General features: G+C 43.5%; 2 protein-coding genes and 1 long non-coding RNA gene across 14 annotated transcripts; 2 read left to right on the top strand and 1 right to left on the bottom strand.

The window, feature by feature from the left end:
• The first annotated feature begins 79 nt into the window (after nt 1-79).
• Nucleotides 80-4,450, top strand: LOC127294688 (uncharacterized). Of its 4 annotated transcripts, XR_007846912.2 has the most exons (8): nt 82-569; nt 1,739-2,122; nt 2,643-2,790; nt 2,983-3,103; nt 3,171-3,236; nt 3,344-3,418; nt 4,047-4,182; nt 4,262-4,450. XR_007846912.2 is itself a non-coding variant. In XM_051324557.2 (7 exons), the coding sequence occupies exons 2-6, from the start codon at nt 2,039-2,041 to the stop codon at nt 3,408-3,410; spliced, it is 471 nt and encodes a 156-aa protein (XP_051180517.1). In that variant the 5' UTR covers nt 80-569; nt 1,739-2,038; the 3' UTR covers nt 3,411-3,418; nt 4,047-4,450. The 4 variants fall into 4 exon arrangements, 2 of the variants coding, with proteins under 2 accessions (XP_051180517.1, XP_051180516.1); XM_051324557.2 differs by having other exon boundaries at nt 80-569; nt 3,186-3,236; nt 4,047-4,450; XM_051324556.2 differs by having other exon boundaries at nt 4,047-4,450.
• Nucleotides 4,451-8,508: 4,058 nt separating this feature from the next.
• Nucleotides 8,509-13,252, top strand: LOC127294691 (uncharacterized). 9 transcript variants are annotated; one of them, XR_007846920.1, is made up of 8 exons: nt 8,509-8,869; nt 8,944-9,053; nt 9,125-9,605; nt 10,641-10,663; nt 10,743-10,833; nt 11,199-11,883; nt 12,120-12,444; nt 12,886-13,252. It is a non-coding gene; the product is annotated as an uncharacterized lncRNA (long non-coding RNA). The 9 variants fall into 9 exon arrangements; XR_007846922.1 differs by having other exon boundaries at nt 11,194-11,883; XR_007846915.1 differs by having other exon boundaries at nt 10,743-11,883.
• A 1,505-nt stretch (nt 13,253-14,757) lies between these two features.
• Nucleotides 14,758-16,392, bottom strand: LOC127294690 (uncharacterized). The gene has a single exon (XM_051324558.2). It carries the CDS (start codon nt 16,249-16,251, stop codon nt 15,319-15,321), a length of 933 nt encoding a protein of 310 aa, XP_051180518.1. The 5' UTR covers nt 16,252-16,392; the 3' UTR covers nt 14,758-15,318.
• Nucleotides 16,393-17,171: the final 779 nt, after the last annotated feature.

Genomic DNA, 17,171 nt, shown 5'->3' with positions numbered 1-17,171 from the left:
TTTCTGGCGAGAGGCAAGGAGCAAAACGCGGAGGTTGCACATTTGTTTCCACCTCTCCCTATTTTTAGACTCGACGAGCGTGTCTCAAACCTCTTCATTCTTCTACACTACTTAAAAAGAACGAACCTATTCCTTATTCTGCCCGCTACCAATACGTAAGATTTTGGTCGTCTCAATACGTCACACCCTTCGACGATCCCACCAGTTTAGAGGACCAAACAAGAAAAAAAAGGAAGAAGGGCCGGACGGAACCCCTGGCCACATGAGCGCAATAGCGCAAGATCCATCCGTCGTCTGTCCAAGGCGAGGAGGAGCAGGACAATGCCTCGGCGCGGGAGGATACGAAAGCCATGAGGCGGGCGTTGCTGAACCTCATCCACCGCTACCACCTCGAGGAAATTGATCTAGCAGCTCCCCGCCGCCGACCCCGTTGGTTCTCCCACGAGCCCCGCCACCAAAATCCCTCCGCCCACCGTCCATGGCGGAGGAGGAGAAGGACGGTGCCTGGGTGCACAAGATCCCTCCGACCCGCCGCCAAGATCCCTCCGAGTCCACGTCGACCTGATCCGGTACTCACATCACCCAGATTTGTCCCGATTTACCATGCCTGCTTGTAGGTTTTTGTTTGATGTTTACTGTGTCACTTTTGCATCAAGGAATTACGGCCGCACAAGTGTCAGGTTTCCTGTCATATTTCAAATATATGTTCCCAATGACTTTATCAGCAGTACCGGTGTGGCATGCTATAGGCGAAGTATTAGGACTTCAGAAAAATCTTTGTAATTGATCTGATTTTCTCAACGGTCCAGAAATTTGATCTTGATTATGTATATTTTTTGACACCAGAATTTGGCCTTCAGAATATTGCAGCTAGCAACAAACAGTAATATATTGAGCTGTGTTTGCAGCCAATTTTGCCTGCCACAGCCTGCAAGTGTGCAAAGTATCCTTGCGATGCCTTCATTCTATACGTAATTCACAGAACGGCTGGACTTAGGAGCGGCACGCCTATCAAGTTAGTTTATATGTATCTTTTAACCAAAAAAATCAACCAAGCAAAATATATGAATGTTTCGCCTTTTTATCTTTCTTAAGAATAAAATCCCAACTGCAAGTTGGTCTATAATGTTCTGTGATTGCTTTTTCAAATATGATTTTGTATACAACAAAGATATGTCGGCATACTTTTCTTGATAATTTCTATCAGATATGTAGCTATCTTGCTAGCTTTTCTCAAATCAAATTTGCTTTGTGATAATATTAGAGAATGGCATTTGGTGTATATTGTTGCAAGTTGCAACAAGTGTTGAAACTATTAGATCAACTTATACATATTCGGAAGACTTTTCCCACTTGCTAAATAAATACCCATCTGAATTGCATGTTAAATGTTCATGGTAATGCCCAAGTATTGATGTCTAGGATGCTTTAGTTGTTCTTATTTCACATGTAATAGGGCGAGGTAGTTCAAATTAATGCATGTATAACAGGTCAAAGAGACTGGTCTGTTTGTATGCTTGTAAAACAGTGACAGAACTTGCATAATATGGCCATTCACCATATTTCATTGTAGCATGAGCTGATCAGCGATAACGAGTGCTGCAAGTAAATGATTGACCAGTCTTGCTTAGTTAAGTAGAGTTGTTTCTCTTTCTAGCCATCTCAGGCACCATATTTCAGTTATTAAGATGCAATTCGAAACTGAAGATAAGTGGCTCATCATTCTGTTGATTCGCAGATCAAGGCGGGGCTGTGGGTGACCCTGCAGGTGCCAGAGATGCGGAGAATAAGGAGCTGGCCTACACGGTACTAAGTGATGGTGGTACGTCCATTGCACGCATTTGGTTCGTCCGATATTCCGCGATCAGTCCCACGCGCCTCCACGGCCGGCCCTGATCGCGGCCTCGACCTCCATGGGGTCTCCACCGAGTGCCGCCCCGACATGCTGCTCTGGACAATAATGCTCACACTCCCGTCGGCCAGGCATGCCGTCCCAGGGCTGGTCATCACCGTTTCCTGACTCTGTTTCTCCAGGTCTATGGTCACCATCGTTGGAGGTCTATGGTTGTCCAGTCCATGCTACAGCAGTATAGCTCCATCCATCCTAGGGTGCTCCAGCAAGGTCGGGTTTCCATTGCGCGATTTTGTGAGATGTTCAAGCTTTTATAGATATTTTTGTTGATCTGTGAGATGCAGGATTTTTTACAAATTTTGTTGCATATTTTTAGTATGGTTGTGCACTACGCTAATTATAAATGGTGATGCACTCTACACCCAAACGTGTTGAATAGTTGTTGGTATCTGATAATGGATGGAATCAAAGTTCATTTATTTGTTTCAAATTGATCGCTCTATTTTGGCCTTCTTCTGATGATGCCTTCAATTGTTCGTTCCCTACACACAATTAGTCCATTGTCCAGGCCATGCATCCTTTTCTTATATTGTACAAATGGAAAATATGCAAGAAAATTATTCCATATAGTTTAGTGCATTTATGGATTTTGATTTAATATTTGCCGTTTATAAAGTTGGGTTCATTCACTATTTATGAAATAATACCGAACTTAACACTTGCAATACCTAACCCTCCAACCTGTGTTATGCTGTAGTTATTCTGTTTAATCTTTATATTTTATACACAGGGTACACAAGGCCACTTGTTGGATTCTTTGTGTCAAAGACACTTGGTTACTACAGTGCTGGGAGTCTGGGACAAAAGTGGAGCATGGCATCAATCTTGTCGAGCCGGTCTCAGCAGGGCCTCCTCTCTTGCTGCTTCCTTCCAGCAACGTGTGTGATGCCCCATATCTTTCTCAGTATTTTTCTATGATCGCTTTTTGAAATATGATTTTGTATACTGCAAGGTTATGTCGGCATACTTTTTGAAATATGATTTTGTATGCCGCAAGGATAGTTGTTTTGCAACTTCTTCTTTCAGTCCATTTGATTCGTGCAGTGAAAATAAATGCCAATGGTTGTCAGGTTATTGTGGTACGGTATTTGGAAGAGCAAACTGCAGTGATGAACTACTTACTTTTGATATGGTAGAGAGGACTGGAGTTGAGAAAACCTCTGTAGTCTGTATTCTCATCCTAGATTTCAGGTCAGTATTGCCTAATTGAATAGTTCTTTTTGGTTGGAACAGGGATTTATTTTGACAATCATTGTAGTCTCTCCTGCTCCAGGGCTACGGAGCAGAATACAACAAGGAGAGTTATGCTACTAAACTATACTCGGTTCGTTGTTCCTTTGGTTAAAATGCCAAGTTCAGTAATTTATTGCCAAATTACCTGGAAATTTTACCCCAACTGACATGGTGCTAATATTGCTATCTATGTTGCAGTTATTCTGCTGGCTGTACATCCATCTATTGGGGGATGCTACTTAGCTTCACACTTTTGTGCACCTGACATGCTTGGTAAAATGCCCGAACCGTTGGGACTAAGTCAAACTTTGAATAAACCATTGATTTATTTTTGTGTTCTCAATTCTAAAAATGTATCACTTTAGGCACTCAGTATTATTACCTGGAAAAAATCCACTCAGATATGTCCTAATTGCATATCTGAATATGGCCAACATTCTTGTGAATAGTAAAATTTTCTGCATCAGTAGCAACTCTCTTATCCAGGGCAATGATGCTTTTAAAGTGATTCATTTGCAAAATTAAACCATCCCACTGACCTTGTATATGTCAATGATGTATCTGGCTTGCATAATTTCTGCTAGCTCTGTATTCACTAGATGCCATTTGGCAAAAAGAAATATCATGTCTTGCCTGTATCCGTACATTGTAGCAAACATTTGCGCATGTAAGAAGTCTTAGTTTTACTAACAAGACTGCTGCACACTAAGTACTACTACTATGGATCAATGTAAAATTTTCAACTCTATATTAGTTGTAGTAGTACAAACTGTCCAAGCTTTTACGGTTATTTATGTAATTATGCTGTTTTAAACTTGCACTGCGAAATTTTATGCCTATGTTTATAAATACCCTTAGGAGATTTGATTGTAGAATAAAATTTAGTTGTTTTTTTTTGCAGAACTAATTGGATGGAATGAGCTGTCTCGCAATACCATTTTTATCACAAATGATGGAAGTTCATTGCATCAAAGTCTTCAATTTGACTAAGTGTTGATTTGGACTTGAAAGTTGATGGCCATGCTCACTTACGTCCTGTAAGTTGTAATATGCATTGTGTCTGATTTGTTGTTCACTTTTTTTCCCTATTATAACTGAAACCCAGGTCGCTGCCAGACATGTCGTGAAGAAATTCCACCATTGGACATCAGCTCACTGATTGAGGTTTACAGTTATGCCAGTGCATGATTTTATAATTCCACCATTTTTCCTTCTTAGTAGCCACTGATTGAGGTTTACAGTTATGCCAGTGCATGATTTTATAATTTCAATGTTGTTTTAATGTTGGGAAATGTAGAATACTTTGCGCGGATCTATGTAGATTGGATAGTCCTTCAGATCGGTGTTACATAATTAGTTTGTATTTCATAGGTGATGGTCATCCATGAAGATCTAAGTGCTTTACTTAAGAAATACACTCAGTTCATCTTTGTAGTTTGTACTTTGTGTATAGCATCTGGCTATAAGCTGGCATTTGCACAATCTAGCAAAGAAGATACTCTACAAGAAATATACACTTATATTATGTTTACCTATAGGGTAGGCAAAAAAATTGAGGATCCATAGCAACGCTCGGGCAAAAAAACATGTTCGCGAAATTTAATGAAGAGATCCCACAATAATTTTATATGGAGAGTTACACCGAAGTAAAGTGGGTTGACGATGAAACATAGTGATCAATCAGCGACGTACTGGTGAAGTCTGAGCCAAGGGGTGGTTGAAATGGGAAGAATAAAGGAACATGTTGATACTTTGTTTAAATTTATTGGATGTGAAAAAACATACATGAGAGAGGAAAGAAGACTATACTTTCTCACAAGATGGGAGGTATACAAACATAGGAATAAATAGAGGACAACTGCAAAAAGTATCACTTGAATTTGCAACAACATTGTCGAGACAGTTCACACATTTGTTAAAATAGCTTAACTTTAGCATTATATACTTTTATTTGTTTTACAATTTAATTATGCATTATGTTTCAAGAAATCATCCATTATGCTTCTATTTTGTTGTTATGGTGTACGTTGGTTATGAAAGGGGGAGGTTGCTAGAAGACGACAAATGTGTTTCCCTCTGCATGACCGGGAATTGCACGCGTATTGTGTGGCAATGCATAAATATATTTGCAAAATGGGGAGAAAATAGATGCACCACCGACTTGCGGACGGAGTTTTTTTTTGTATCCCAGCCATTATTGAAGATTTGCTAAGCCCCTTCTGTATGTTTAGCATAGAAGACTACGATCCAGGGTTGTCTCCGGATATTTATGAATATCAAAGTGTTGTTTGGACTAAAATCAGAAAATAAGTATTCCTTCAGTTATACCTGTGTTTGCATCATCCACGTTTTGTGAGATAATAATATATATAAAAAGGTTGTTGTGTTGTGGGAGTGGTGTTTTGGAACATGGGAGCATATGCTCCCTATATTTTAAAATTCATTTTACATATATTTTAAATTTAAAAAAAATTGAAACAAAAAATTCGCACGTACATATTCATGTGCTACGCGCTCACAAAGTCGTTTCATAAAAAATGAACTTATCATGTGACATGTGTAAAAAAGACAAAATTCAGTGCTTAAAACAATGTTTTTCACAGGATAAGTTTTCTCTTTTTTACATAGGTCATAAAAAATATTATTTTTTCGTGAAACTTGACGCACACATATATATTATGGAGATGTACATGTAGAATTTTTTTTCAAAATTTTTTCACATTTTGAAATATGTTTTGTTGGTAGAGGGAGCATGTGCACCCGGGGGCCGAATTGAATTTCCGGTTGTGTTCAAAGTTATAACGGCACATAACACAGGTGTGGAGCTTACCGCGGAAGAGTAAAGAAAACCTAGAACTTGAAACCATGCCGATGCAAAACAATAATGTCTTGTTATTACGTTCGGTATTATCATGCAATAGTACATTATGATATCCCTGATTTGTTTTAAATTTTTATAGTGAGTTATGAATTATATATATGCATTGGGAAATAAAATTTGAAGACCCGTAGCAACGCACGGGCATTTGTACTAGTCATCAGAAACAAATGAGCACACAAACAAACAAACAAAAATTCAAAACGACGACTCCAATCCTTTATTCTTGTATTCTCCTGTGCATTTAGCCCAGCCATTTGCAAACAAAGCATATCTATGTACTGTATTTTACATGATAAGATGAATTTTTGTTCTCTTTTATAAGGTGTCATTTGCAATGCCATTTTGAACTTTTTAAACAGAACGCTCGAAGTAAGCCCGGTTTTAAATTAACGAAGCCTATCAACCGGCTAGGAGAATTGCAACACGCACCTTCTGAGTTATTGGCTACATGGTAGCCGCGCATCAAACAACACATGACTACAAAAAGGAAACGAAACAAGCAAATGCCATTGCTTGAATCCATCGAGAGGTCCACGTCTTCTGTTGCTCGAGGGTGGCATCGATAAGCTCCAAATCAACAAACTTCACTCCCACCTCAGCTGATGCCACCGGGATCCCAAAGCACGGACAAGAGCTACACATAATGCAAAAGTCTAAAGATAGGGTCTTCAGAGGAAGCCTCCAAGGAGGAGAACCGCAGCGGAGAACATTGTCGTCGTCGTGGCACGAACAAGGTCGTGCATGGCTTTCGCCCGGGCACCAAAACACCATCCCTAGGTCTCAAACGTGTCACCGACCATCGGCATAGAGAACAAACCACCGGCGTCACCCATGGCACGACCCGAGGAAGACAACCCCCATAGGTTCTCCGACGGCCTCCCAAACAAGGGAAAACTCCATATCTAAGTAGAAATGACGGCATCAATGGTGGAAGGGGGTGACGAAAGAGATCACATGGAGACTCTACAACCACTACAGAGCCAACTGCCACGCTGAGACATCATGAAAACGATGGGAGCAATGCGCCCGGTATATATAACCACCGAGCTCGACAGACTCCGTCACCATTCACCAAGCACACAAGAATAGCGTGGATGCCTAAAAGATCTACATCTTCATGGGGAAGGTATCGTAGTGAAGGATCAGCCACAAGACATATTCGAGGAACTTGCCCCAAGGGATGTCCCCTGGAGCTGCGTTTCGTCCCCGGCGGGTGCCTCGGGGACCAATGGTGGAGTGCCTACTCGCATGAGCACTACGACGAACCTACGTGGAGAAGCCCTTTCCAGGGAGGCCCTGACACTGCTCCTCGGTCAGCGCCGGGTAGGACGTACCGACGCCATCGTGCCTATAGGCCCAAACCCACCCCGGCGAGCCATCCTAACGCGCGGGAAGAGGAGGACCGTCGTCGCTGGGACCGCGCGTGCTTTGCCCGGTGGCTCCCGTCGGCTGCAGAGGCAGGGGAGAGGAGGTTTCGAGGGACTAGAGCTGGGGAGGATGGGGCGCCCCGGTTGCCCACCATTCCAAAAAAAAATCAGGAAAGGAAGTTACGTGGGACTATGTTGGGGTGATCATATCAGCCAGAAAATTGCTAGAGACAATCCCTTGTATTGTTTAGAACTTATGTCAGATTTGTACAATTCTCTTTCGATAAGGTGCACATAACTACTTAGCCCATCCAAGGTTCTATGTAAACTTCCTAGCAAGGCAATGTAAACCATACTCTACTGTATAATGCCACACATTAGCTGAAATGTCAAACGTAATCTTTCAGTGTGGTTGATATCAATATGCGTGGGCTTGGTAGTACTAGCAAATTCAGTAACAATAAATAAAGATCAACAGCACTGCATAATCCCAAGCCAAGAACAAGAAGCATCGTCATAGCCTTCATATTACCATGACCAGGCAGGTTACAGGAGTATATGACGCGAAAAGAAGCTTAATCCGGTGAAAACACGAAAATCTGAACCGGGCAAAGCTACTAACAAAAGATACAGAGTGCTCTGGATCAATATATTGGCTCATAGGGCGGGCATTGGAGGTGGAACGAGGAATATATTACTATACTAAACCTTAACAGCTTTGATTTTTCTCAGATTTTTGAAATTTGTTTTGAGCTCACATCATTTTGACACGTCTGTTCTTTGGTAATTAATTCACGCTGTGTATCTTCTGTGTACCATCTGGGGCTTCTCAGCAATTTGGTGGTCCACTGAAGTATGGATGGAGATTGAGTGGTGCGATGGCTTGGTGTTTCCTGGTGTGGCTGTAGCTATGATGGTTGGGCGATGATGGGTTTTGGTTTGCGTTCTGACTCCTCTTTACTATACGGTCAAAGCGGTGCTGGGTTGTTTGGACGCGTGTCCACTTCCTTCGAATTTGTCTCCCCACTCCGAATCTTCTCATCCTCTCTCCTGATTTTTTCTCCACCTCCGCCGGTCTCCCCTGCATCAACTCCTCCTTGGCCGAGTGAGTTCCCTGACTCGGTTTGCCCGTGTTGCTTATCCATTGTTGGAGCTGTGGCTGATTCCTGCTACGTGCTATACCGGCCACTCGCCCCTACGTTGCCTTGCTGATGCCCCGGCGGGGAGGACGAGCTCAACAGATGGCATGCCCTGTGCTCCGGCGAAGTTGGCTCCACGTCTCATGCCGCCCGCCTTCTCCGTCGCACAAGGAGAACAACATGAGACAATCGTCTCAATGGCCGTGCTGGCGCTTTGTTTCTCTCCAGGTGATATAGATCTTCAGACATCGAGGATGAAGACGCGGGGAGGTTTGACCGGCGCGGGCGCCCGTGAGGCTTGCTGGCGGCACCGGATGCGGCGAGGACCGAACCATATGTACGGTGGCCTGACCGCTCTCTTTTTTCTCTCTCTCTATATCCTCACCTCCTCCTCCTTGCTCTCTCATCCAGCGGCACAGGCGGCGAGGACGGAGACGGCAGCCTCGACAACGTCCCCAACAGCGACACCAGTTACTGCGGCGTGATGCAGGAGCAGGAGCCCCAGTCAGCGCAATCGCTGCGTACGTACGTTTGACTCCCCTCTGCTTTCTCCCATCCGTCTCTCTCTCATCTTCTATTTATCTCTCAGCAGGCGGTGGCTCGGCGAAGATACAGACTTGCAGAGGCGGGCTAATACCGGAGCTCAACATCCGCCGGCAGGTCCTCGAACCTAAGCAAGTGGCGGCCGCGTGGCCGCCGGCGCGTTTCCGACTCCACGGCAAGCGGCAACGTCGGCGGCTAAAGCGGGAAGTGCGCGTCCGTGATGGACAGATAAGCCTCCGGCTGTAGCACTCTGCATTTTTTTTTCTCTTTCTTCCTTTGACACCCCCGTTTCTATCATTTGCAGGACCAGTGGCGGAAGAAAACGAGCCAATCACAAAGAATCCTTCTCCCCAGCTTTTCTCACCTCCTACACAGCATCTTATCTCTTTAATTTGCCGTTCGAGTGCTCGATCTGTTTTCCATTTTTTCCTCTCCTCTTAATACCTTCCGTAATCTGATTATTGCATCGTTTCAGGCGGTTCATGAGTTTGATGTACTAGATGGAGGTACATTCAGTTCAGAATCTGCAGGTAAGAAACCATTGACTATAAGTTGGCATCAATTTAATTTTCCCATGTGGGTGATCAGATAAGCCTGCATAAATAGTGTTTTGACTGCTGCATTTTGAGTACAATGCGTACAGAAAATTCATCTATATAGGAGGATGTCACATAAATGATGAAATTTTACAGCTCCCAGTAGATAGAACTGCCATATTGTTTCACTTTCGGTCATCTAATCATTTTTGTTTGTTTAGCAAGTGTATCTTATTATTAGTTGGTTGGTTTCTTAGGGAAATTAGTTCTCAGGAGGTGCATCTTATTACTATATCTGGGTAACTTTTTACCGCCATGAGTGTCGCAGTTCTTTTAGTACCGAAGAGAAGCTACAAATAGTCATTGAACATCTACTACCTAGGATATTAGAACACCACTGAATAAACTTGAGCGCCAACAAACTTTTAAATGCAATGCGCACCTTACTCGATTTTATCTACGACTCGAGTGATAGTTGCTAGCTAGACTCCCTTGCATAGTAGGTAAATTATCCGACCTCTTCACCTTTTAATTTTTTCTCTTCATTGCTGCAAGGATTCAGAATTACATTCAGCAGGGGTCGTCTTACTTTCGTTGTTGCCTAATCTCCAGTTGTAACAAAGGTCGTGGTCTTGTTGTCTTTCAAGAAATTGCTTTGCTTGGTCCTTCTGAGTCTGGGTAGCCTTTTGGTCTTTTGTTGTTTAAGAAGTCTAAGTCCAGACTTTATTCACTCTGTTTGTATCCGGTACTCTATGTACTTCGTTTGGCCATGAACATGTCCTGACTTTCCTCTCTAATATATCACATGGAGTCTTATTCATTATTATGTGTTTTCATCTCAGATTTCATATGTAGGACAATTTTTATTTTTGATAACTGTCCTTTCCTCATCCTTCCATAATTTTGAATGCCGGTTGTCTGGCAGAAACGTGAGAATATATGGAACAGCTATGCATCTGTTCTTTTGTAAGATTCTTACAACATTCTGTAGTACCTTGGTTTGTTATGTTTTCCTTTTGATGATTTCAGACCTGAAGAATGTTGGTGTACATGTAAGTATGTATCTGGCTACTTCCATTTTGGCATTTGGATCTGGGTAGCCTGATGTTCAGCTCGCCGTCATCAATGAAGGTTGACGCAGAATGTATAAGCATCAAGGTTTCCCTACTTCAAGCCACATAATGACAATGGATGTCATTCCTTGCAAATTTGAGTTCTCAAGGTATAGTTCACCGTCAATGCTCCTGCGCTTGCTCAATTTGTTGAGGTCTGAGCGATTTTCTTAAATATAGCTTACATTTGTTTCAGCTTTCATACCCTATACAACTCAATTTTCTGTACTATCTAACATAATGTTGCTGATTTATGTAAAGTTAACATCCTCTGCTATTTCTTACTACGCAATTTATATCACTCAATTTGAGAGTACATCTGGTTCATGTCTCGAAAAATAAGAATTTAAACAAATAAGACGATAGTGCAAGCGAACAATGTTTTCTGAAATTTCCTTTCCCCGTAAAATTGTTATGTTTCCTTGGCGAAAGCTGCTATCCCATTAGTTATTCCTTTTAAAAATGTGAAGGACAGAAGGTATAAACATCAAGGTTTCCCCATTTCAAGCCACAGAATGACAGTGGATGTCATTCCTTGCAAATTTGAGTTCTGAAGGTGTAGCTCACCGTCAATGCTCGATGAAAGATATTGTGATTTACATTTCACATGGTACATTTCATAGCTTTATTTTTATTTTCCTCGACCATTTTTTATTATGTCTAGATTCATGGGAAGAACATGGCCAAGAGGGTTGGTGGATTTTATGCTTGCTATATACTCACTTGTATGATATGTTGAGATCAAGGATTCAATTCAGATCAAGGCTTTTATGCAAATCTTCATGTCTAGATTCTCTGCCGGCTGATATCTGTAACAAGATTAGTTCTGAACTGTGTGTTTGTTGGCGCTGGTTCCCTGGAGTTCTGTTGTTGAAACCACCTTGATCTGCTAATTCTTTTTTCCTTCATTACTGCTGTATAGGCTCTTCTACTGCTCCCGCCTCCATGTTCTTTGTATCTTTAACCGTTTTCTACCTTAATATAAGTGAAAACAGGGCTGCTTTCTACTCTACCTTTTCCGTGTGAACCTTGAGTCGGGCTCCCCTCTTTTCGTGCTTATGGATTAGCTAGCAGCATTTACTTTCGAGTACCGAGTACGCCTGCGAGAAGACTTACTAAGGCTTGCGCCAAGGTCCACTACTATGTCCACTATCGATAAGGTTAGGAGTCCCGAACCTAGACTCCTTTATGTTTTATGCTACCTAGCCAAAGAATATAGAATGAATACTTGACAATGGTTTCTCTTAAGATATACCCTAACCCTAGCAAGAATAGGCGCGGCTGCACCAATTCTCTGTCATCTTGGTTCCACTAAGATGTATTTAACTGTATGAGTGGCGCAATGCTAATTTTTAGGTGTTTGGATGATGGTGGTAACATATTTTGTTTATTGCAGGGTGCTTTAGATTTTTGGAATTCCGATATGCTGAAATAAACATGATATTTCTTGTTTGAGAAGATAATATGTACGATATTTCGGCGAGGCCCATTAACCCAAGTGCTTGCTTATTTGCTGCCCATCTACACCATGGATGCATATAAGAGCAATTGTGACGGTTTAGTGAAATACAATCCGTGGATGAGACTCCTACAACCTGAATAAAGGTATTTTGGATAATTGTTTCGACCTCTACAAGCATGTACTATGTGCCTCACATGGTATAACTATGAAGAAGTGCTTGATGAATCTGTACATGACGGCACATACGGGCTGCTTCCAGGTTTTAGTACATTCAATTCCTCTTTTAAGATTGAGAAGTTGAGATATGAGAATCCACTAGGTTTTTCAGCTTAGATGATTGACTATGGATAATCCTTCCATAACTTCCGGTGTGTCCTGGTTTTCATCAAACCAACTAATTAACTAAGCATATATTATTTGTTTTTCACTGAAAGTAAATATTAAGAAACATATTCTGTACTGTTCATGGTATTTCCATTCATTAGTAGTTAGGTTCATGTCAGATCTCAGTCAAGTATTTCCTGCTTAATGTATTTTTTCTTACATTTGTTTGTTTTGTTAGAAGCTACAACATCATAGTAAAAAAATGAAAATCAGTATGAGGTTGATACGTTCTTTATTATAGCAAGACCTAACCAGGTTATTTTGCATGTGCAGCTGTCAGGAGTATTTTTCTTAACATGTGTCTTACTCAATGCAGGTGGTCATCACTGATAACCAATATCACATTGGTGCTTTGGTTCGGATTAGGAGTCTTCATGATGTTCTGCCATTGTTTGCCTAGATAGTTGGTGTGCCATGAAAGTACCTATTTTATTTTTTCCCGCTATTGTCTTCTAACTGACAGATATGTTACGTTGGTAGACGATACATCCAAGGTATGTTTCCTAAATGGAGTCAAAATTTGAAATTTATCTCCTGATCTTGAGATATGAAGCAATTATTTGTCTCAGGAAAAGAGAGGGTCTAATTCAACTGTGATGACTTTTGCAATTTGAACAGTGTATTACTATTTCTCATTGTAAGCCGAATTATTTTATTACTATCTGAAAAATGTCCTCGCACAATTCAACATGAAATGTAGGAGGCTAAATTTTGTAACACATTTATAATAGCGATAATCTTGGATTTGAAGTGACTTGTGGTAACTGGTGAAATATTACTAAAGTTACTCGACAAACTCCATCACTAGCATTATCCAGAAGAGAGAAAAATGGATCCACCACACAATCACATTTCATGTCATACTGCTGTTTGTTGCATTCATACAACAGCTTATGCTCCTTTCGTTCCTGTTGTTAGTGCTGTTGCTAATCTTTGTAACTGAGGACTTACTCAAAACCATCATAATCCTGTTAAAGGATATGTTTTCTTTGCTTGCTTTAGTATCCCTTATTCTTAAATATATGTAGCTTCTTTACTGAATAAGGTAGTTTACAAGCTCTGGCGGGGGTCGCCCCACCAAGTAGGCAAGCCTCATGCTTCCAGGCATGCTCCCGCAGGAACTTTTTGCTCTTTAAAAAGCCCCCTATATTTTTTATTCCGGTATTTGTATGTCCTCTTTTATGGCAAATCACATAAAGAAAACTTCGCCGCTTATTCTCTTTGATATGAGATCTGTAGGTTTATCTCTTACAGCAGGCTGTCATACAACAACTTCCCGATTCACATAAGCTTTGATTTTACTACATTTTCCTTTTCTAAATTATATGTACTGACTTTGAACACAACAAGCAATATTTATGTTAGACCTGGAGCATGCATTCATTTCACACACATATACATAGCTTCAGGACCCTACATACAACCATTACAGACCAGCAACTTTACATCCCAGCAGCACTGGCAGCTAACTAACAACAACAGTGCACTAGCATGCGTGCTTCGCAACCGAAGGACCATAAATAACCTGAGAACTGCCAGCAGCACTAGCTTCACTGCATGGCCTTGATCATTTTTTGCCATAGTACATAGCAACAGCGACATCAGCTGCAAACATATGCTGGACAAGATGCAGAGCAAAAAACTTCTTCAGCTTGCTGAGCTCCATCGTCAGCGCAAAAGTGTCTGTTTGTTTGTTGCCTGGCGATACGAGAACGTGTTCTGGCATCCTAACTCAGGTCTCGGCCCAAATGGATAAAAGATGGCTTTGTGAAAGCCACATAATCATTTTTAGACCGGTATTAGAAGGTTGAACAGCAAGAGGCTGTGTAAGCCGCGTTTTTATTTTATTTTCTGGAGTTAACACATGGGTTAAAGTACTCCATATGTATGTGTGACCTTGTATACTGAAACATTTTGGCGGAAACCTCAGTTTACAAAGAATTAAGTTTCTTTTATGTTTACAATAACTTGAACTGCAGGGAAAAAATACCCACCAATTGACCTAAGGAGTGGGTAAGTGAATTATCCATGCATAATTTCACGGATGATTGCTTTGCGCCATGTGTTTCTTTGATGGTTCAACGATAATTTTATTTTTCTATGACACATAGGTCACTAAGCTATTTTTTACGCAATTGTTCAAAGCATGATACATATTACACGAGTGCTACTTCTGGGCTGTGAAACGTTTCAAGTCAAGTATATGGTTTGTTGACCTTCCAACTTGAATCAAAAGCACCATTTCCAGCATTAGGAGTCTACATGACAACATGATATTGTGAACCTGGCATAACAATATCATGTTGTCATGGGGTAAGCAATGTCAGCTTTGGATGTTGTGCAAAAAGACAGGAAAAGATATGCACCTTTGGTCGCGGGTTTTATTTGTACAAGGCTTTAATATACTTTATAGATAGATAATGCCTGCTCAGTGCTTTGCACCGGCAGGTAGATTAGGTTGCATATCTCATGAAGTGTCTTCGCTATTCTCTCTAATTTTAAAAGGTGTTTGTATCCTCATTTTCTAGCTTATGAAGGAATTGCATAAAATTGATTAGGGTTTATGTAAGTGAGTCGGTACACTCGCCATCCTTATTAAATAAACTAGCCCTTATAAGAAAATAGAAATATATGACTACGAAACAATTCTACAACGCCATTCATGAGCATCAAGCAACGCGCGGCGTGCCGCCGCGCCTCACCTTGCTAGTTGGAATTAAACCTGGAGAAACTGGATCAACATGTCCTTCTACAAGGTTACTCGGATTGCAGGCGGCCACGCGAGCTGGTATACGAATTCTGTCTGCAGATCGACGTGCATGTTCTCTGAATGTATACAGCACGAGAACTCAGCGGCGTCCTTGTCGAGAACAAGATCACGGGCGCCATGGCCGAATGGCCCCGGCCCCATCCTCCAGTAGGCATACCGGCCGTCGCTCCCCGCGAAGGCGAAGTCGTACACGTCAAAAGCGCTCCAGTAGTCGTCGCCGCAGATCGCCGTTCCAGACGCCGGGGAGGTCCAGCGGCCGCCGTCTTGCGACGAGAACACGCAGGCTCTGGCGACGCCAGAGCAGTAGAGCGCGCGCACCAGCCTGAAGTTGGAGAGGCTGATGCACCCGCCGGCGTCGTCGGCGTCGCCGTCGAGGAGGAAGGCGCCGAAGCTCTCGCAGCCGTGGGACCACGCGGAAGGAGGGATCACCCGGTAGGTTCGCGTGAGGGGCTCGCAGACGACGAGGCTGGGGCGCGGGCACGCCGCCGCCTCGTCGGACGCGGTGGGGCCGTTGACGAAGAGGAGGAGGCCGCCCCGGCTGTCCGCGAGCTCCCAGTACCTGCGCTGGTTGGTGCGCGGGAGGAAATCGAGGGAGAAGCGCCGCGCGTCGAGGGAGGTGGAGGGGGAGGGGACGAACACGGGGTTGCGGCCAGGCGGACGCGGATGCGCGACGCGCTCGTCGACGCGGTAGTGGCCCGCGACCAGGCTCGCCGCGTGGAGGGAGCGGAACCGGCGGAGGAAGCCGCTGTCCGCGATGACGCGCCGCCAGCGCTTGCACGTGCCCGCGGCACGGACGAGATGGAGAAGCGATGCGAGTCGAAAGAACACTAGCTCCAGCACCTCGTCGGGGACTCCATGCGCGGCCGACTCCCTCTCCGTCCTGGGATCCTTGCGGCGGCGGCGGCGGCCCATCGCCACAGTCACAGGGAAACTTGAGAAATGGTGAAATTGGATGGCCCTAGCCTGTTCAGTTTGGGAGGATTTAGAATCGGGATTAAGGTTGTAGCCTTTTTTGTAGGAGACTAAAAATCTCTCGGGGGCAACTCCCCAAGTTTCTCCACAGTAATTACGGAGGGGATCAGGGATTTCAATGCAACTTGATAGTGATTTACATTATTTTGGTGTTTGTAGTATCAACGATGAAGCATTCTTGCAAAGTATGGAGGAAACAAATCTTATGCGACCCGGGTCGCAGAGGCCAGCTCCGTGGACCACCTTGGACAAGCGACACCTGGAAATACGAATCTCAAAGTAATGAGTATAGACCAAACACAAATTAGCAGATACCAATTCACTGTCGATCGGAGTAGCACCTGAAGAAAGAAATCCAAATCCTTCCGGCAGCTAAGCGGACGGGGCAAGCACACGGGGCGGTGCGGCGAGCTGGGCCGTCGAGGAATTGGCCGATCTGTCGGCGGTGCCGTGAGCTAGGGCCTCGAGGAGGACCGTGGGCGGAGCATGGGTTGTTGCGCTGCCGGGACGCTCGGCCATGGACATCCGGGGAGAGCCGCCGGGGATAGATGAGGCTAGCTGTCGTGGCTCCGACCAACGCGGTCTTCTACCGCAGGGGAGAGCAGCGGGGGCGGCTCACCGGTGGTCGCGGTGGCCGGCGACCCAGCACGCAGGATAATCGTCGGGGAGAGTAGTTGATTTGGGGATTTGCTCACTGTGGTTGCTTTGAGATTCGTATTGGCAGGTGTCGCTCGTCCAAGGTGGTCCACGGACCTAGCTTGTGCGACCCGGGTCGCATAAGATTTTTCTCCAAGTATGGACGCAGGATACACCATCGGAAGAGTATGATATAGTAGTACATGTCGAGGGCGAGGTGGAGG

Source organism: Lolium perenne, chromosome 4, assembly GCF_019359855.2.
Source record: "Lolium perenne isolate Kyuss_39 chromosome 4, Kyuss_2.0, whole genome shotgun sequence".
In the NCBI taxonomy this organism is placed as follows: domain Eukaryota; kingdom Viridiplantae; phylum Streptophyta; class Magnoliopsida; order Poales; family Poaceae; genus Lolium; species Lolium perenne.
This window is presented reverse-complemented; position numbering and strand designations above follow the sequence as displayed.

Coding starts and splice junctions, on each gene's coding strand:
- LOC127294688 (XM_051324556.2), top strand. CDS start 2,039: ATGGTCACCATCGTTGGAGGTCTATGGTTGTCCAGTCCATGCTACAGC. Junction 2,123..2,642: donor TCCTAGGGTGCTCCAGCAAG/GTCGGGTTTCCA, acceptor TTTTATACACAG/GGTACACAAGGCCACTTGTT. Junction 3,237..3,343: donor ATGCTACTAAACTATACTCG/GTTCGTTGTTCC, acceptor TCTATGTTGCAG/TTATTCTGCTGGCTGTACAT.
- LOC127294690 (XM_051324558.2), bottom strand. CDS start 16,251: ATGGGCCGCCGCCGCCGCCGCAAGGATCCCAGGACGGAGAGGGAGTCG.